Genomic DNA, 22,336 nt, shown 5'->3' on the forward strand with positions numbered 1-22,336 from the left:
AACAGTAGTGATGTCCCTTAAGTAAAAAATGATTTGCTTGGGTTGTGTTGGAAGGGTGAGGTGCGTGGATGTTTCTGGAGACCAGTTTGTTAGCAATCGAGGTAGACATGGACTTCCATCATAGTGGGATCAGAATGGAGCAGGTTGGAGTAGGCCTTTTGTAGCAATAAAACTGAAATGGGAATGTTGTAGCAACATTAAGAATGTGAGGAGCACATCAATGCTAGATTTTTTGTGTCTGTGTCACCAAGCCCCCTCCCATAATTCAAAATGGTTGAACGGGGAATGGTGGGGGTTGTGGCGGTGTTGAAAATGCTTTCATTGATTGCTCACTGTCTCAGACCCATTCCCAATAACTGCATCGATCTAAGTCAGAAATCACATGACACCAGCTTATAGTCCAACATATTTATTTGAAAGCACAAGCTTTCGGACCCTCAATCCTTATTCAGGTGTTAGTGAGTGAGGTAGTATCAGACGCATAATTTACAAGTAAAAGATCAAAGATTCACACCATTGATGAGGATGTACTAAACAAACCTAAGATGCTGTTAAATCTTTAGGTCACACAATGCATGTTAGGTGTGAGACCTTGTTTGGAATCTGCTTGTGTTTTAGTTTGGAATCAGACTAGTTTTCTTTCTAAAGCAGGAATTTATAAAACACCATATTGACTGCCTGTCTGAGTGGGGGAGAGAGAGTGTGCGTGTGAGGGGAGGAGAGAGATTGTGTGTGAGTGAGGCGGGGAGAGAAAGTGTGCTTGCATGAGGTGGGGGTAGAGTGTGTGCATGCGTGGGAGCGGGGGGAGTGTGTGTGTGTGTGTGTATGTGTGTGTGTGTGTGTGTGTGTGTGTGCGTGTGTGCGTGTGTGTGTGTGTGTGTGAGAGTGTGTGAGAATGTACAATATAGTGGGGTCACCTGTGGTGAGACGTTACAGTCAGAGTCATACAGCATGGAAACAGACCCTTTTGTCTAACTCAACATGATCCCCAAGATCCCTGTTGAGGCCATCCTCATGGGTACTGAACTTGGCCATCAGCCTTTGTTCGGCGATTCTGCGTTGTTGTGTATCCTGAAGTCCGCCTTGCAGGATGTTTACCTGAGTTTCCAAAGCCGAATGTCCTTGACTGCTGAAGTGCTCCTCCACAGGGAGGGAACATTCCTGTCTGGCAATTGTTGTGCGGTGTGCATTCATCCGTTGTCATAGTGTGTGCATGGTTTCGCCAATATATCATGCCTCGGGGTATCCTTGCCTGCAGCGTGTGATATAGACAACATTGGCCGAGTCACATGAGTATCTGCCGTGTACATGGTGCGTGGTGTTCCCACGTGTGATGGTAGTTTCACGTCAAAGATCTGACATGTCTTGCAGAGGTGGCCATGACAGGGTTGTATAGTGTTGTGGTTGATGTTGTCCTGAAGGCTGGGTAGGTTGCTATGAACAACGGTCAGTTTAAGGTTTGCGGGTGTTTGAAGGTGAGAAGTGGATGCCTGGGGAAGATCTTGGCAAAGTGTTCATTGTCATCGATAATGTGTTGAAGGCTGCGAAGAAAATGGCGTAGTTTCTCTGCTCCTGGGAAGTACTGGACGACGAAGGGCACCCTATTGGACATATCCTGTGTCTGTCTTTTGAGAAGGTCATTATGGTTTTTCACTGTGGCCTGTTGGAACTGGTGATCAATGAGTTGAGCATCATATCCTGTTCCTATCAGAGCGTCCTTCAACATCTTCAGGTGTATGTCTTGTTCCTCTTCCTCTTCATCCGAACAGATTCTGTGTATGTGTAGGGGTTGTCTGTAGGGGATAGCTGTTTTAATATGTTTCGGGTGAAAGCTAGAGAAGTGCAGCATCATGAGGGTATCTGTGGTCTTGTGTTAAAGTGATGTACTGAGGTTTCTGTCCCTGATGGAGATGTAGGTGTCCAAGAATGAGACTGATTCTAAAGAGTAGTCCATGGTGAGTCTGATGGTGGGATGAAATTTGTCGATGTCACTCTGCAGCTGTTTCAGTGATTCCTCGCCATGAGTCCAAAGGAAGAAAATGTCATCAGTGTATCTGGTGTATAGCATTGGTTGGAGGTTCTAATGCAGCAAAGAAGTCTTCTTTGAACCTGTATATGAAAATGTTGGGCATGCTGGGGAGCAAATCTGAACTCCATGGCTGTTCCATGTGTCTGGATGAAGAACTGGTTGTCGAAGGTGAAGATGTTGTGGCAAGGATGAAATGGATGAGTTGTAGGATGGTGCCTGGAAATTGGCAGTTGGTGGTATTGATTATCGAGGCCACTGAGACAATGTCATCGTCGTGGGGGATACTGGTGTAGAGTGCTGAAACGTCCACTGTGACGAGGAATTTTCCTCGCTCGACTGGTCCGTGGGTGCTGAGTTTCTGAAAGAAATCTGTAGTGTTGCGACAGAAGCTGGGGGCCTCCTGTACAATGGGTTTTAAGATGCCCTCGACAAAGCCAGAGAGGTTCTCACACAGCATCTCATAGCTTGATATGATGGGACGTCCAGCTGTGTTGGCTTTGTGTATCTTTGGAAGGCAATAGAAGCCTCCTATGCGGGAAGTACGTGGGATAAGAGGGAGTAGGGTGCTCTGAAGGACTGGATCAAAAGTCTTGACCAGTCTGTCCAGTTGACAGGTGTGTTCTTTTGTCAGAGCGGCAGGTCATCTGTAGTGTTCCTGGTTGTTCAGCTCTCGGTACACTTCCTTGCAGTCGTCCCCCCTTCACATACACACACACTCTCTCTCCTCCCTCACTCACACACACACTCTCACCCCTCTCACTCTGTCCCTCTCTCTCTCACACACACACACACACACACACACACACACACACACACACACACACACACACACAATGTCTCCCACACATGCATGCACACACACACACGCACACACATGCACGCGCACACACACACACATACACACACACAAACACGGATACACACACACAAACACGGACACACACACACACAAACACGGACACACACACACACACACACGTGAATCTATGGGGTGAATTTGTATTTGCAGATACATTGTATTTTGTTCAAAAAGCACACAATTTATAGACAGTCAGTCAATATGGTATTTCATAAATTCCTACTTTATAAATAAAACCAGACTGACTCCAAATAAACCACAAACAGAATCTAGACAAGATCTCACACCTAACATGCATTATCTGACCTAAAATGTCACCTCTCCTTTACACTGATAAAACCTTTACTTCTCTCAGGACCATGACTTGAAAGGAATTCAGGGATTTACATATACACGTTAATCAATTAAAACCTTCAAACTGATTAAAGATTTAACAGCATCTTAGGTTTGTTTAGTACATCTTCATCAATGGTGTGAACCTTTGATCTTTTACTTATAAGTTCTGTGTCTGATACTACCTCTCTCACTAACACCTGAAGAAGGGGTGAGGCTCTGAAAGCTTGTGTTTTCAAATAAACCTGTTGGACTATAACCCGGTGTCGTGTGATTTCTGACCTTGTCCACCCCAGTCCAACACTGGCACCTCCACATCGTGTGCATCAATCTAAGTTATTGTAGTCTACTGTTAAAGAGCCCTCATCATATTCTCATTTCAAAATTAGAATTTTGAGAGAAAAATGCATGTATGTCAAGATTTTGTTTCAATCCCTGTGGGGGAACCTTAAACTAAAATAGCTATGAATGTCTTTCAAATGAAGAAATTCTGGTCTCTTGCACACTAATTTCATCATTCTTTAATAGCTATGCCTTCACTTGCCTAGATTCAAATCTTTCATCTTAAAAACCCTCTGCCTATAATTCCTCTTCTGTCCTCCTTTAAAACTATCAATTTGACCAAGCTTTTGACCATGTAACCTAATATTGCATTTCTTTGTGGCTAGATGTTGATTCTTTTCTGATGATGCACTTATGAAACACCCTTACTACACAAAATGGCCTGCACAATCCAAAATGTGGTTGTTGTACCTAAGCAATATTGGAAAATAAACACGTTTCTGTAAACAGCATTCTCCTGAGTACATCTTGGAAGACTTACAGACACATCACTATTTACTATCAAAATCTCGAGCCCAAAGTAAAACTAATGACCTTCAGTTTTCCAGATAAATATCTTGAGGAGAACTACTGTCGGAATCCTGATGGAGAGCCCAGGCCGTGGTGTTTTACAACTGACATCCAAAAGCGATGGGCGTTCTGCAATGTTCCACGTTGTGGTAAGTTTCTCAGTTTCTTCACATTCCATTAGGGTCTGTTCAAACAATGAGTTGAGCACAAAGCTTTTTCACTTTTAGGAACTGGTACTTGACTGAATCAATCTAATGTGTGGAAATCACCTTTTGTTAACTTTAAATATGTTACACTCAGACCTTGAACAACATGCTTTTGGAGGTACTGTCAGATGAGATATTAAACCTCAGACTTCTCAAATGTCCATGCAGCATTCTATGTTAATATTTTCAAAAGTCCAAGATAGCTCTAGGCAGGTGAACAGTATGAAAAAAGACATGGACATCACCTGGTTAAAACTTTCCAACCCTTACCTCCTCTCTGCTCCAAAATCATGCTCCAGTAATGATCAATTACTGACTTCACGGTTCTTGTGGCACAGTAGCAGTATCCCTACCTCTGGGCCGGGAGGCCCAGGCACAAGTCCCACCCTGCTCCAGAGGTATGTAATAACATTGCTTAACAGATTGATTAAAAATATCTAGCGAGCCACACCCAAATCCCAGGAGAGAAAAAAACACAAATAAGATGAATGAGCCATTAAACTGTTTCACTGGTGTTGACTGAAGGGTCCACCAGAACAGAACTCTAGTGTGATTTAACATCACTTTTGAAAAAGGGAAACCATCTCATAGTGCAGCACTCCCTCATTACTCACTTTATGTCAGCCTAGATTTGGAGCTCAAGTCTCTAGATTGGGTATTCCTTCAAACATCTGACTCAGAAGTGAGAGTATCATCCTTGAGCCAAAACTGATACTGGAGTTCAGTACCACCAACATTCTCCTCTCCTTTACTCTACCAAAAATCTTGATCCTCTTGCTGGGAATCTGCCCGCTGAGAAATCTTACTTCTATGCGATTCTTGGCAATTGCTGACTGCACCCAAGACTTCAATTAATATTTCAGTTGGGATCAGTGGTTGGTGGTCAGGACAACACATAGCTTAGCTTATTTCAGTCTCTCTTGACCAAATGAAGCAAATTAGTGACCTACCACTTGTTCTAGCTCAGATCAGCAGTAAATCCTGACTTATGCCCCGGTTTTAAAATTGTTTCCCCATGCTGTATGTCACTTTCCACTCAAAGACAATGGATGGAGAAACTGCCTAAAAGCATCTGCTCTTGCAGTCTGCACCCACTCTGCTCTTTGTTCCCAGCAGGTATTCCAATCATCACACGTCCCCTACTTACAGTTAAGAAGCATTTGGAGTTACAAAACAAAGTTAATTTCCCTTTCATCCTCTCCAAAGAGGAGAGGAAGAACCATGTATATACAGACCAGCCAGTCTAATGACAATGGTGGGGAATGTTTTGGAGACACTAATCTGAGATAAAATTAACTGTCATTTGGAAAATATATGGATTATAAGATCTAAGCATGTATGACTTTGTTAAGTGAAATTCATATTGGATGAACATGAATGAATTTTTTCCCAAGGTAACAGACAGAGCTGATATTGTTTCCAAATGGCATTTAGTGATTGCCCATCTTTAGGAAGGATGTGGTTAAATTTGAGAGGGAGCAGAAAAGATTTACAAGAATGTTGCTGGGACTGGAGGGTTTGAATTTTATAGGGGGAGGCCAAATAGGCTGGGGCTTTTTTCCCTGGAGTGTTGGAGGCTGAGAGGCAACCTTATTGAGGTTTATAAAATCATGAGGGGCATGGATAGGGTGAATAGCCAAGGTCTTTTTCCTTTGGTGGGGGACTCCAAAACTAGAGGGCATAAGTATAAGGTGAGAGGGGATAGATTTAAAAAAGATCTGAGGGGTAATTTTTCATGCAGAGGGTGGTGCATGTAGGCCTGAGGATGTGGTGGTGTCAATATTGAAAAGGCATCTGGATGGACGCATGAATAGGAAGGGTTTCGAGGAAATTGGGCCAAATGCTGACAAAGGGGACTAGGTCAGATTGGGATGTCTGGTCAGAGTGAATGAGTTGGATCAAAGGATCTGTTTCAATGCTTTATGAATCTATGACTCTGTGACTATGATTAAGTGCCACATAATAAAGTGTTAAGTAGATTGAAACCCATAGGGTTAAAGGAAGCATGGCAGGATGGGTATGAAATTGGCTTATGAGAAGAAAGCAGAGGATTAGTGGCAGTTGTTTTTCAGATCAGAGGGAGGTTTGCAGTGGTATACTTCAGGGGTCAGTATTAGGATCATTACTCTTTGATATATATATATATATTTATTACCTCAATTTGGGGACCAACGGTATAATTTCAAAGGTTTAGGATGACACAAGAATCTGAAACATTAAGGAGAATAACTAACTTCAAGAGGACATTGGGGAAATGGGCAGACACATGGCAGATTTAAATTTAATGCATAAATGTACAAAGTGATGCAATGTCACAATAAGGATAAGAAAAAATAATATTAACCGAATAGTACAATTGCAATGAGTATACACATACTGAAGTCTTTGAAAGTGGCAGGTTGAGTTCTTTGGCTGTTGAGAAAGCATATAGAATTAACTTAAATAAAACCAAATTTTGTACAAATGCTGGAGATCTGAAATAAAAACAGAAAGCATTGAAAAAACACATGTCTGGCAACATTTAAATTCTGAAGAACTGTCATAATGGACTTGAAACATTGAGTCTGTTTCTCTATCCACCGATGTTGCCAGACAGTTAGGTTTCTCCAGCATTCTCTGATTTTATATTATGTAGAGGATTATCAGCTATAGGCATGCCTGACCATTAAACAGCTGCCTGCGTTGTTACTTCCTTTGCCAAAGCTGCATACAATTCTCTGTTGAACCAAATACTATCCAGGCAGTTGTCTGCAGTGAAAAGTACTCGGCTTAAATTTGAAGAAAGCCAATTACTTTTCCTATAGCAGTTACTGTGAGTTGCAAGTTTTCTATTGAAAATCAGAGACATTTTCCAAGTGATACAGTCACTTTTAATCTCTTACAAACCAGTGGAAGCTTGCAGAGAAAGACAGCTGTATACCAAGGGCGTGGCTAGCTGAAAAAGCAAAATCTCAATATTTGAATTGGGAATCAAAGACCACTGAAATGACTTTCCCATTTCTTCTACCTCTACCTATAATCTACTTTCCTTATTTGTATGTGCAAAGGGGAGTTTATAAAAGATTAGAGTTTTAGTTAGTAATGTTATATGCCAATGGATTATGCCTAGTCACCTGTAGCCATAGCCTAATTACTTAAATAATAATTCAAGTTTATTACAGAAGCCTAGTCAATACTTTCTAGCAAACTCGGTCAGGTAAATTGGGTTACTGTGCGTTCATACTTTAACATTTGGTACGAGTCCAGAAAAAAGAGGATTTGATTGGTGACACACTGCTTCAGAGGCCTGTAACAAGGGTATAAGTATCAATGATAATTATTACCTCATAAGATCCGATCCACTTAGATGCCAAACCTGGTATTTTCGGTGTCAGCTTTACCGTTATGTCAGCTTATTCTGTTTCTGCCTTTATTTCCACGTCGTGAATGGTCTGCTGATCCCTAACTTATTGTCTCAGTCCATATAGCTGCTTGCACAGGTCTCATAAATCATTTACCTGTTTCTGTGATGAGTTCTAATTGCTTGTTACCAGTCTCAACATCCTCTGACAATCTCATCACCCCATGCATATATGGGGTGAATCTGATTTACTTGGTAACAGATCTGTCCAGCCTGCTATGTCTCCTGCATGGCTTTCACAAGGCTTCCCTTTAATGTCCTATTCATTCACTTTACTATACTTGAGCTCTGCAGTTAGTAAAGGATGTGAAATTTTTGTTTGATTCTCAGCAATGTACGAACTTCTTTTAATCACTTGTCCTATAAAATATGTTCCCTGATCCAAATCTATCTGTAATTGTATTCCCTATGTAGGCATTATGTCTTCCACCGTTATCTGAACTATCTTGTGTGGGATAGGATTCCACCTACCTCTTGAAACATTCAATAATGAGCAAACATTGGGTCTTTCCCTGGCTCAGTGGGTGAAGTCCCATGAAATTGAAATCTAATTGTTCCCTGTCGTAGGGACTGGAGTGGCATACAGATTTTGACTAGTCTTCCTGGATTGGGCTGAGCACATACCAGCAGCATTGAAAATGCTTTGCTATGTCTCTTCCCGTTCCTTGTCACCAGCAGCATCTGCCCATCCTCACCAACATGGCTTCCCTGCCCTGGTGTGCATTTCTATGGTATATTTCATAAAGTTATGCGAATGAGTGCATTGATCCCACCCTTTTCTCTTTCTGCCAGACATCACTGGTGCTTTTTAGTGCACACTCGTCTTCTCAATGCAATTCCTCCTCCTCTTCAGTATACCATTGTAAATTGACCATGTGCACCTCCTCTAGCACAATTGCCAATGTTGACAACCAGTGCTGCCCCTTAGCTATCTCATCTGTCCATGGTTATGAACAAGGAACAAAGAAAATTACAGCACAGGAACAGGTCCTTCGGCCCTCCAAGCCTGCGCCGATCCAGATCCTCTATCTAAACCTGTCATCTATTTTCCAAGGATCTGTATCCCTCTGCTCCCTGCCCATTCATGTATCTGTCTAGATACATCTTAAATGATGCTATCGTGCCCGCCTCTACCACCTCCGCTGGCAATGCGTTCCAGGCACCCACCACTCTCTGCGTAAAGAACTTTCCACGCATATCTCCCTTAAACTTTTCCCCTCTCACCTTGAAATCGTGACCCCGAGTAATTGAGTCCCCACTCTGGGAAAAAGCTTCTTGCTATCCACCCTGTCTATACCTCATGATTTTGTACACCTCAATCAGGTCCCCCCCTCAACCTCCGTCTTTCTAATGTAAGTAATCCTAATCTACTCAACCTCTCTTCATAGCTAGCGCCCTCCATACCAGGCAACATCCTGGTGAACCTCCTCTGCACCCTATCCAAAGCATCCACATCCTTTTGGTAATGTGGCAACCAGAACTGTACGCAGTATTCCAAATGTGGTCGAACCAAAGTCCTATACAACTGTAACATGACCTGCCAACTCTTGTACTCGATACCCTGTCCGATGAATGAAAGCATGCTGTATGCCTTCTTGACTACTCTATCGACCTGCGTTGCCACCCTCAGGGTACAATGGACCTGAGCACCCAGATCTCTCTGTGCATCAATTTTCCCCAGGGCTTTTCCATTTACTGTATATCTACTTGGATTAGATCTGTTCCCTTCTGGAGTGCTTTTACCTATATCCCAACTGCCTCTAATGGTAGTCCAGCAGCTTCTGCTCATTTTGTAATTGCTGAATGTGCCCCCTTTCCCAAGATGATGTATCCCCTGCAGACTCCATGATACCATATCATCATGTACTACTCTAAGGACATATATTATTTGTATAAGTGTTAGCCTATTGATTTCAGTGGTACATTGTGGGTGGTATCTGTACTAAACATTTCAATTTGTTTTCAAGTTTCTATTTCTTCTCTCCACCACTCTTGAAGATGTGGATGGTGATTGAGTACCTTTGGCAGTATTGCCCATTGCTTCACTGAATAACATTCTCTTGCAAAAGTGTTACTAATTCTTGATTCCTGGCATTTAGCATAAATGCTTTGCTGCCAAATCAAATGGATTTAAAAGATCATGCAGTTCTCTTTTTCTTAAACTGTATTTAAACTGTGGATATTCCTTTCTGTTCCTATTTTCATTGCCACAGGAAATAGTTGATGCCAAAACATTGATTGTATTCAAGAGGTGGCTAGATATAGCGCTTAGGGCAAAAGGGATCAAAGGTTATGGGGATAAAGCAGGATTAGGCTATTGAGTTGGACGATCAGCCATGATTGTGATGAGTGGTAGAGCAGACTCGAGGGGCTGAATGGCCTCCTCCTATCTTGTTTGTTTCTATGTTATCATTATCAAACTTTTAATTACATTAAGCCAAACTTTATCCTATATATACTAGTCTCATCTGCACTTTCCATTCACTATAACCTATATAATTACAAAAATTGACATATTCAATTGAATTCCAGGATAAATTATCTCAAGTTCTCAAAATAAAATATATTTACTATTTCTACCTTCTCTTCTAACTGGGGCACTTCACTACTACCATTCTATCTCATTCATGAGTTTTGGAAACCCTTTACTGTCCAAACAAGTATTCTTACAGTACCCTTAAAACAGAAATCAGATGTTAATGTCTGATTTCAGGCATTAACATTTCTGGTATATTTATTCTTTATACTCAGCATGAAGTAACTTGCTAAATTCCTTTAGATATTGCACATCTCAACACAATTCTGAATTCAAATTAGTGTTGTTGAACTACTGGGTTTCCATTAAATTTACATTTCCATTTTTAAACTTGTTGTTTCTACAGAAACTATTTGTTTATGGTTATCAGTCTGTGTGCTCATTCATTATCTTATATATCCCTTGTCCTTGATTCGGACTTGACTTTATTTACTGGCTGTAGTCTAGGAAATGAAACAAAGAAAATACAAATATGCTGTGTGGCTCATGCATTCTCCAAAAGACACATTATATTTTGTAACCTATTCCTTTAAAATTCTATTTGAAACTTTCTAACTTCTCTGCTGAAGAATGTGTCTTTTCTTCCTGATCTGTGTGACTTTAGTTTCCTACCTACGTCACTTTGGCTGGCTTGTTCCAGTAACAGCTTCAGTGGGTCTGTCCTGTCTGTGTATGATTCTCTGCAGCCTCTTCAGTGCAATCACATCTTTTCTATGTGGATTTCAGATTTGCACACAATACCCCTAACCAACACTTTATGTCATTCCAGCATCACCTCTCCACTCTTAAACTCTGTGTCTTGGCTAATAAAAGCAAGTATCCCATATTCCTTCTTAACCATCTTTTCTACCTGTCCTGCTATCTTAAGGAATTTGTGGACGTATACAGAAACATAGAAATGTAGATCAGAGCAAGAGTAGACCATTCAATCCCTCAAGCCTGCTTTGCCATTCATTATGATCATGGCTGATCATCAAACTCAGTACTCTAACCATGCCCTCCCCAATATCCCTTGATCCCTTTATCTGCATAAGTATATTTCCCTCCTTCTTGAAAACACATAATGTCTTGGCCTCAACCACTTTCTGTGGCAGTGAATTCCACAGATTCACCATTCTCTGGTATGAAGAATACACACCAAAATCCTTCGGATCCTTGGTGTTCCCCAGGGTTCTATCATTCAATGTGCACTCCCTTGCCTTGTTGGTCCTCTCAAACTGCATCACTTTACACTTCTCAGGATCAACTTCTATTGACCACTGAGCAGCTCATCTGAACAGTCTATCTATATTGTTCTGTAATCTAAAACTATCCCCACAAATTTCCATCCCAACGTGAAATTATTGTTTAATCCTCCTATAATCAAGTCTAATTTGTCTATAAATATGACAAACAGCAAGGGCTCCAACACTGATGCTTGTGGAAACCCACTGGGAACAGATTTCCAGTCACACAACCTCCCTCCACAATTACCCTCTTCTTCCTGTTGCTTAGCCAATTCTGGATCCAATTAGACAAATTTCCTTGGATCTCCATGGGCTGTTACCTTCACTATACATCTCCCAAATGGGACTTTATCAAAAGTACAAGTAGACTACATCGAATGCATTGCCTTGATCTACACACCTGGACACCTCATTGAAACATTTAACCAAGTTAGTGAAACATGAATCCCTCTTAACAAAACCATGCTGACAGTTCTTGATTTATCCCAGATTTACAGATTTACCTTAAAGTAACTGCTCCAGTCTATTCTGATCAAATCATATCTGATCTTATTAAAATCAACCTTCTCCCAGTTTAGGAATTAGATTTCAGGCCCATCATTGTCCTTTTCCATAACCATCTAACTGAGTTATGTTCGCTGTTTGTCTGTCAATGCTTCCCTATTGATACTTCAACTATTTGCCTGGCTTCATTATCTAACATTAAGTCCAGGTGCAGCCCATTACTGGCTTTAAAAACTCTCCTGGATGCACTTTAAGAATTCTGCTCCCTCTAAATCTTCACACTGTGACTACTCTAGTGAATGTTGTGTACGTTGAAATCCCGTAGCTGAAATTTGGCTACATATCTGTTCATCTATTTTTCTTGGACTGTTAGGGGACCTGTACACAGTCCCAGCAATGTGATTGCTCTATTTTGGTTTTAAAGTTTTACTAATATGGTTTGAGGTGCCTTCTAAGATGTTATATCTTCTCACTGCTGTAATAGATTCATGACCAATGTAGCAACACACCCTCCTTATTACCTCCTTTCCTGTCTCACCTGAAGACTTTATATTCTGGAATATTGAACAGCCAATCCTGTTCCTATCTCAACCATGTCTCAATGACAGTAATGACATTTTAGACATCATACCACCATGTTTTAATTTGTTGTCTCAACCATTTGCCTTATTCATCAGACTCCTTGCATTACTATAATACAATCCAACCTTGCCAAACTCCCTTGTGCCTTACATGGTCTATAATTCCTCTGCCTTCTTGACTCTTCTGCTATCTCTTCTAATGTTGGGCATTCATTTCCCCCTGCTAAACATTCTCTCTCGATCCCATCCCCCTACTAAGTTTGTTTAAACCCTCCCCAGCAGCACTAGCAAACCTCCCTGCAACAAAAGCAGAAGTTGTTGGAAAACCTCAGCAGCAATGTCTGGCAGCATTTATGAAGAAAAAATCAGAGTTAACGTTTTGGGTCCGGTGACCCGTCCTCAGAACTTTTGTTTTAGGTAGTGTGTAATGGCAGGTTATGTGATTACAAGGCATGGTGTGTGGGGTAGGGGGCTAGGACATGGGAGAGTTTAGGTCCTAAAATTATTGAACTCGATATTGAGTTTGGATGGCTGCAGGGTCCCCAAGTGGAAAATGAGGTGTTGTTTTTCCAGCTTGCGTTGAGCTCTGCTGGAACACTGCAGTAAGCCAGAGACAGAGATGTTATCTGGGGAACAGGGTGGTGTGTTAAAGTGGCAGGCAACAAGTAGCGCAGGGTCTTTTTTGCAAGCAGAATGTAGATGTTCTGCGAAGCAGTCACCCAGTCTACACTTTGTTTCCCCAATGTAGAGGAGACCACATTGTGAGCAGCGAATGCGGTAGACTAGATTCTGGGAAGTGCAGGTGAAGTGTTGCTTCACCTGAAAGTATGTTTGGGCCCTTGGATAGTGGGAAGGGAGGAGGTAAATGGGCAGGTGTTACACCTTCTCTGGTTGCAGGGGAAGGTGCCCTAGGGCTGTGGGGGGGAGGGTTGGGGGTAAAGGAAGTGTGGACCGGAGTGTCCTGGAGGGAATGGTCCCTATGGCAGGCCGATGAGGAAGGGGTTGGGAATATGTGTCTGGTAGTGGCATTTCATTGGAGGGGGTGGAAATGGCATCTCTTGATCTTCTGGATGTGGATGCTGGTGGAATGGTAGGTAAAACCATCCCTGCAACAATGATGGTCCCATTCTAGTCCATGTGCAACCCAACCACTTTGCATGCATCCCACTGCCCCAAAAATGGTCCCATGTCCCAGAAATCTGAATCCCTCCCTCCTGCACCAGATTTCTAACCATGCATTCATTTAGACTGACCTTATTTCTACATTCACTAGTTTGTGGCACTGAAAAAAATTCAGAGATTATGACCTTTTAGGTCCTGTTTTTTAATCTAATTCCTAGCTCCCTAAATTCAGCTTGCAGGACTTCATCCCTTTTTCTACTGATATTATTGGCTCTAATATGTACCACAATCTCTGTCTGTTTGCTCTCCCTCTTCAGAATGCCCTGTACCCATCCGGTGACATCCCTGACCCTAGCACCAGGGAGGCAACATACCATCCTGGGATCTCTTTTGTGGTAACAGAAACGCCTGTCTGTTCCCCTTCCAATTGATTCTCATGCCACTTACAGTCTTGCCATTTGTCTTCCTCCCCTCTTGGCAGAATAGGATGAGACGTTTGACAAACCCAATCTTGACGTCAGAAAGCATCATACTCCATCTTTCAAGCTTTTGACAAGTAATGTAGCAAGTTTCTCACTAGGCAGCAGCAAGTTGTGTCTGTCATGTGTTATTTTCATAATAGATTTGTTTTTGGCAGTTCTGCCCTGGCCTGTAGGAGATTGAGGTTTATAAAATCATAAGGGGTGTATATAAGGTGAATGGCAGGTGTCTTTTCCCTAGGCTTGGGGCCTTCAGGACTTGGGGTCATATATTTAAGGTGAGAGGAGAAAGATTTAAAAAAGACATGAGCAGCAACTTTTTTACACAGAGAGCTGTCTGTCTGTGCAATGAACTTCCAGAGGCATTGGTGGTTGTGGCTACAGTTACAATGTTTAAAAGACATTTGGCTAAGTACATGAATAGGAAAGATTTGGAGGGATTTGGGCCAAGCATAGGCAGGTGGGACTGGTTTAGTTTGCCATTATGTTCAGCATGAACATGTTTCATGCTGCATGATTGTATAAGTTACCCAATTAAGTGGCTTGTTAAATACTTTGCTGGCATTCCAAATCATCTCATTAGCATTCAGCTTTTTGTGTCTCCAGACTTTCATATATTCTATACATGAGATGAAGTTAGTCAAACAAGTTAAAGGTCAAGAAAATTTGAAACCTCCAGAGGAGGGACCTGGCAGACCCAGCTTGCCACTTGCTCTGATGGATTTCCATGCTGTGTATGACAAAACAGCATCACAGGATATGACCCAAGGTACCAGCCACATGCACCTTTCATCTGTGGACACAGACATCCGTCATTTGCCAAGCCTTCATGACCCATCTTGGCAGCTTTCCAATACACTGATAGAGGGTTCTAAGTTCAGTAGTCATCAGTCAAGGAGGTGTACATCTTGCTGTATGCAATGTGCTGTACCAGTCTTACCCCTGCACCGTGTGCCAGCAACTTACATGGCAAATCATGTACATGCAGCAAGCGAGCAGCTCTGTCTCAAAGTCTTACAGGCATGTATTTCACTGAAGTCCATGGAGGCACCTACATTCAGGGTCCTAGCGCAGTGTGTCAAGAGCAGCCTCCCATACTAGTTTAGGGAATTGGCCACAGTCAGGCATTTGGTTTTTCTGTACTCAGGGGAGTGGGTAACAGTCAGTCCTGAGGCTTGGTAGCAGAATTGACATTAGAATTTGTAACCCAGAATGCCTCAGTACTGCTCACTCATTCCCATCACCACCCTTCCCAACCTCAGCCAACCACCTTTCTATTCTCACTCTCCATCTCTTCTTTCAGAAAGCTAGGAACTAGTTTATCCATGTTATTCTGCCATGTTACATGAACACTAACATAGCTGCACACCTTCAATACTAAGATAACTTTTTTATGCCTGTTGAAGATAAGGAGCCTCCTGCTATTGAAGAAGAGACAGACTGTTACACAGGCAAAGGTCAGAAGTATCGTGGAACTGAGAGGACAACCATTTCTGGTAGAATCTGTCAAAGATGGGACGCTCAGAAACCACACCTGCATTCAAGAACTCCAGCAAACTACCCCTGCAAGTAAGTAAATGTCAGAAGCCCTTGATTAAGGTGCTTTCTGCCCTCATCCCTGATGAGGGGATTAAGATTCAAGTCATTTGCATAGGCCATCTGAGTACGATTGATGATTTGCCCTCGAACTGTGCAACTTTGACAATTCTAATCAGGATTTGAGTCTCCAGACTTTCATATATTCTATACATGAGATGAAGTTAGTCACACACTCAAAACAATATAATATTTCTTTCTGATCAACAACCAAACTATTGTTTTTCAGAGGACTAGAACAAAATTATTGCAGGAATCCAGATAATGAAAAGGAGCCCTGGTGTTACACCACCGACCCAGACACAAGATGGGAATACTGTCAAGTACGGAAGTGTGGCCTTCAACCTACAGGTAAGAATTGCACCATTCCAAGATGGTGGTTTGTTTCTCTTTATTGACATATTGTTGGTTGCTCTGTCATTTGTATGATTGTTTCTAGCTGATTACCAATCATGTTTTTTATTGATGTGTCAGCTGAGTTGCAGTTTTCTTATGACAAGAGCATTATAATATGCAGTTGACCTCCCAGGACATGATTAATGGTAAAGCTTAGACTTAATTCTGCTTCTGTAACTATCTCTCCTCTCTGTTTGTAACTTCGTATATAACTATCTCATCCTATCCCTGTATGGTCATGATACAATCTTCTTACTGTCATCTATTTCTTTCCCTCAATTTGCTCTCTCTTTTGGATCTCTTTAATAACTTTGTGACTTGCACATGTGTTTTTTATGCTCCAGATGCCATAGACTAATTGTGCAGCTAAACTCCTGGTGTCCCAAAGAGCATTTTCACCCGTTCAAATTCAGAATCAGATCATTGTACAGCATTAAAGAAGATCATTTAGTCAATTGTGCTTGCACAATCTCTGAAAGAATTATTCAACTGATTTCAGTTTTCCTAGTGTTTCCCCACAGCCCTGCTAATTTTCTTTCTGTTCATGTACATATCCATTTCCCTTTTGAAAGTTACCGTTTAATCTGTTTCCATCACCCTTTCAGGCAGTGTATTCTGTTCTCTTAGACAATAGTTCCAAAAGATTAATTTGAAGTTACATTATCTGCATCCAGTTTGATGATGTGACACAGTACACAGGATTGGACATCTTAGAGCAACCAATTCTTGAAATACAGAATTTCTTCTAAATTAAGCACTGAGTATGAAGCTGAAAAAATTAATACACTACCGTATTCAGTAGATCCTACTGATTACAAATTGCCAAAGTATCAAAAAAAGCACAGATACTTTTGATAAAATTTTAAAAGCCTCTGATAATTACTCCATCTGAGAAGAAACAAAATACTTGTAATAGGATTAGGGTTAGATTTAACAGAATAGTTCAGCTTCCAAGGGAATCCATTGAGAATTTTATTAATGGTAGTTATAGAATAACGGAAAGCTGGGGCAATGGAGCTTTGCAATGCTCAGTCATGAGAAAATAATGCTACATCTGTAAAACTGTAGGTCACTTTTAGAAGACGTGCAGACATAACACACAATTTCAGACCATCAGAAAGCCAAAGGATTCTCATGCAATGAGGTTAATGTTGAAGAACCTCCTCCTTTAGAAATTATATCAACATTAGGTGATAGCTTTCAGTCATGTCATTTTGTGGTTTTACCCATAACCACAATATCATAGGCAACGTGTACAAAACTGGGAATATTTTCTGTAATTCTATCCATATGCTGCTGGAACAGATCTTGACTGACAGATAGGCTGAAAGAGCAAGGTGTAGAGCTGGATGAACACAGCAGGCCAGGCAGCATCAGAGGAGCAGGAAAACTGACGTTTCTGGTCTGGACCCTTCTTCAGAAACCTTTCTGAAGAAGGGAGGGTCCAGACCCGAACGTCAGCTTTCCTGCTCCTCTGATGCTGCCTGGCCTGCTGTGTTCATCCACCTGTACACCTTGCTATCTCAGACTCTAGCATCGGCAGTTCCTACTATCTCATATAGGCTGAAAGGTAGTCTTAGGAAGGCATAATTACAAAATACTGTTCTGAAAGTAGCAGCTTGTTGAGATCCCTTTGAAAGTGAAGCAACCAGTATCTGTGTTTGACATCCAGCTTGGAGAATATTTTAGCTCCTGTGAATTTGAAATTAAATCCCTCCATTGTTGGAATTTTGTGTGGGCTCTTTAAAGAAAGGTTTTGATGGCCTGGGTCTAAACATACCCTGACTATGTCACCTTTCTTTTGCTTGTCAAATTTTGTGTGCTGACGTACTCAACAGCTGATGTACTCCATATCATCCAGCTCACAACTGAGCTTCCCTCGTGTGTAAGCACAACACTTTCTGGAAAGATCAAGTAACAGAATTGCATCTTCTCTCAGGTGCAAAACAACTTCAAACATAACATTTTCCGAGGCACAGAATCTATCTAGGTACCATTGTTGCAAATTGTAGACTGATTCAATGTGAGTACAGTTGGGCGTTTCTGTCACAAATGATATCTTGGTGATCTTATGAAAGGTCACAATATTGAGATCCACGCATAATGGTAATCTGCTATTGCTGGTCTATTCATATCCACCACATAAAAGTCTTGTGGTTTCAATGCAGTAATTGCATAACTGCACTGCATTGTCAATACACAAATGGAAGAGATCAGTATCCTATTACGTACAGTTAATTTCTGTCATGAAAGCAGATCATAACCTTGGATAATTTATAGGGATATTGAACTTTTAATTCCAATGTGTGTTTTTTTTTTAAAAGACTACATCTGCAGTCAAACAAATAACTGCAAATATAAATTCACTGGCTGTGGACCTTAAATTGTCAAGGATGCTTCAAAGGTTTGGATTAAAAGTAGAGAAATGCACTACAAACTAAATAGTAATCTCCTGGGAGTTATCACGACCGTGAATATGATAAGAGAAAATCAGTCTGGATAAGAGATACGTTTTTTGTCTTTCCCTTTCAAGAATATACAAGAATGGGGGAGAGGGGGTATCTAAAAACCAGTTCAACCCTGGGCTGCATGTCCTAGTAGAAGAAGGTACACTAGTGATCTGAGCTGAAGGGCTCCTGTATGCCAATGGGCTGGCATACTTGCATATACTAGCCTGGGTTCAAACGTTAGTGCACTGCAAAGGTCACAGTTGAAGAACCAGCCACTAGTCACCCCTGCATTTTAAGGTAAATGAAACTCTCGCTCTTAGGGCTAAAAGCCTGCTAGCTAGAAAATCAGTCCCAAGAAACCAGGACAAAATAATTCAAATAATCTTCAAAGCCAAGGATCTCAAAATCGACCATTCAGTGTTTAACTCAAGAAAGCCTGTTAAATTGAGACCTTTTAAAATGAAAGGAAACCACAAGAGTGGGAATCCTTTGTAAATCCTTGTTGCGACCAGCTACAGAGGCAGTTGATTAATGTAAGGCAGTTCATCCCTCTCCTAGGTGCCTGATAATTTGGGGTATCCTATCTGGAACTACAGTAACATGGGAAATCCTGCCTGGAGCCTGGTTGATTTCTATATGCATAGCCATCAGAATATTGACTTGTACAATATTTGCACTAATTCCCATATTAACTGTGTTCTTGCATATGTATTCTCCCATTTTCTTTGATCATAACATAGCTTGATCCCTTCGGTCCACTCATCCATGCCGAACAGATATGCCAAACTAAACTAATCCCATTTGCCTGGGTTTGACCCAAATCCCTCTAAACCTTTCCTATTCATGTACCTGTCCAAATGGCTTTTGAATATTGTAAATGTACCCGCCTCTACCACCTCCTCTTCCAGCTTGCTCCAATTACCCTCTGTGTGGAAAAGTTGCCCCTCAGGTCCCTTATAAATCTTTTCCCCCTTCACCTTAAATCTATGTCCTCTAGTTTTGGATTCTCCTACCCTGGGGAAAAGACCTTGGCTATTCAACTTATCTATGCCCCTCATGATTTTATAAACCTCTATGAGGTCACCCCTAAACCTCCTACGCTCCAAGGAAGAAAGTCCCAGCCTATCCAACCTCTCCTTATAACTTTGGTTCTGAAGCAGGATCCCTGAACCTGAAATGTTAACTCTGATTTCTCTCCACAGATGTTGCCAGACCTGCCGAATTTTTCTAGCAATTTCTGCTTTCTTTACTAATAAATCAGCCATTATCTTATTGAAAAGCAGTGTATGTTCAAGGGGCAAATGGCATACTTCTGCTCCTTAATTTTATGTTCCTATGTATGTACTTGGAAACTGTTCTGACCTAATATTGACAACATTTTTTTTCAGATAATACTTCAAGTGTTACTTTAATGTTGCATCTGCGGTGTTCTGCTGATGGTGACATTGGCCACAAATACAGCCTAAGCATTAATCAGTTCGCAAGGGAGAACTTTTTGTCACGTAGAGCCATGTTATCTTTTACATCAACTTAAGAAAGCAGATAGAGCCTTGTTTTAATAGTCCTTCTAAAGGAAGCCACTTCCATCAGTGCAGCAGTCCCTTTTACTGCACCGCACTGTTGGCCTGGATTACGTGAAACATAAACCCCAAACCATCCAAATCAAATTCAGGCAAGCGTATTATTGCTGGATGAAGACTGACACCTTGAGATGATACAGTACAATTCTTGCCAGTTTAGTCCAGGGTTTTGGTTGCCCTTATATCAACCCAAGTTTTCAGATGTCCTCATGTCTACCTTGTTGTTTTCAAACTTCCTAGACTCTGTCTGTATTTATTGCTTTGTTGTTGTCACTCCGAGGTATTTATGATTGAAAACAATTGATGCAAGACCCACTGAAAATCCTGTCCTTCAGCCTAAATCTTCAGCTTTGCAAATTTCAGTGTTTTTCAAAAATCTTCATATGGAGGAACTCATCCAATATAGGACTTAAATAAATCTGGAGTAAAACTAAACATTTAATATATCAATGCTGAACAAATTTTAAAAAGGCTGAATTTTGAAACCAAAGCACATTGGGCATATTTACTACCCAGGGCAAGGTTAGGAGAACGGACAAAGCATAACAACTGATAAATTAATTGTGAACAAATGACAAAATTACTATCATTTAATGTATAAATAATGTATACAGCAAATTAACTTGGGGTACACCCCAACCTCATTATACATGTGGGATAGGGGCATAGACTACCCAGAGATAGAAAAATAAGGATATCATTCCCCTATGTAACTTTCCTATGTACCACAAAGGATCACTTGATTAGAACAGACAAGTCAATGAGAAAAAGAAGATAGAGTTTGGGGTCGACATTGTGAGTATGTGGATTTGCAGGTAACAAATCAACAGATGATGATTTGATTTGATTTATTATTGTCACATGTACTGAGATGCAGTGAAAAGCGTTGTTTTGCGTGCAATACAGACAGATTGTACCATACAAAGTTATTATTCATACACAGGATGTGGGTATCACTGGCTAGGCCAGCATTTATTGCCCATCCCTAATTGCCCAGAGGGCAGTTAAGAGTTAACCACATTGCTGTGGCTGTGGAGTCACATGTAGTCCAGACGAGGTAAGGAAGGTAGTTTCCTTCTCTAAAGAATGTTAGTGAACCAGATGGGTTTTCCGACAATTGGCAATGGTTCATAGTCAGCATTAGGCTCTTAATTCTAGATTTTTATTGAATACAAACACAAAGTTTAACAGGGTAGCAGAACAGAGTGCAGAATACAGTGTTACAGCTGCAGAGAAGGTGCCGAAAGAGAGCTCAATATTAACATATGAGAGGCCCATTCAAAGATCTGATAACAACATGGAAGAAGCTGTTTTTGAATCTGTTTGTATGTTTATTCAAATTTTTATATCATCTGCCTGATGGTAGAGGGTGGAAGAGAGTATAGTTGGGCTGGGAGGGGTCTTTGATTATGTTGGCTGCTTTCCCGAGGCAGGGGAAGTAGTGATGGAGTCAATAGATGGAAGACTGCTTCGCATGATGGACTGGGCTGTGTTCAGAACTCTCTGTAGTTTCTTGCGGTCATGGGCACAGCAGTTGCCATACCATGCTGTGATGCATCCAGGCAGGATGCTTTCTATGGTGCATCTGTAAAAATTGGTAAGAGTCTTTGTAAACATGTTGAATTTCCTTAACCTCCTGAGAAAGTAGCGGCATTGTTGTGCTTTGTGAAGCATTTGTAAATTATTCAACATTGTGAAATTTTATATCAAACATTCCACAAAATCTTCTACGTTATTTATTTTTCAGTACCGACACAAGAAGGTGGGCCTACTGATTGCTTTACTGAAAATGGTTATGACTATCGTGGGACTACATCTGTGACCGTGTCAGGAAAAAGATGCCAGGGATGGGATTCCATGACGCCACACAGCCATGAGAAAACATCACGCAATTTTCCTGAAGCGTACGTACATTGGCCAATTTTGTACCTAGCTGATCACAGATCCAAAGTAAGGGGTTGCATTTTTAAAAACACTTTCACGCAGGAGACCTTAAAAGCGCTTAGAGTCGATAAAGCATTTTTGAAATGTTGTCACTGCCTTAATGTAAAGAAACCAGCTAATTTTTGCAGCAAGGTTCCACAAGAAGATTATGTGTATATAATATATATTATGATTTTGGTGAAAGGATAAATATTGGTCAGTTTAATGTGGAGGCCTCCTCTTTTTTTCTTCAGAATATTGCTG

The 22,336-nt window shown here is 41.1% G+C and overlaps 1 protein-coding gene across 2 annotated transcripts in view; it reads left to right on the forward strand.

Annotated features, from left to right (window-relative positions):
- Positions 1-22,336, forward strand: part of plg (plasminogen) — a 136,924-nt gene that overhangs the window by 70,385 nt on the left and 44,203 nt on the right. For both annotated transcript variants that reach the window (XM_048601014.1, XM_048601015.1), the window contains exons 7-10: positions 4,104-4,222; positions 15,534-15,696; positions 15,953-16,074; positions 21,897-22,053. In XM_048601014.1, coding sequence (XP_048456971.1) covers positions 4,104-4,222; positions 15,534-15,696; positions 15,953-16,074; positions 21,897-22,053 — 561 coding nt within the window. The remainder of the gene's footprint in view (positions 1-4,103; positions 4,223-15,533; positions 15,697-15,952; positions 16,075-21,896; positions 22,054-22,336) is intronic.

Source organism: Rhincodon typus, chromosome 9 (genome assembly GCF_021869965.1).
Source record: "Rhincodon typus isolate 14 chromosome 9, sRhiTyp1.1, whole genome shotgun sequence".
Taxonomy (NCBI): Eukaryota; Metazoa; Chordata; class Chondrichthyes; order Orectolobiformes; family Rhincodontidae; genus Rhincodon; species Rhincodon typus.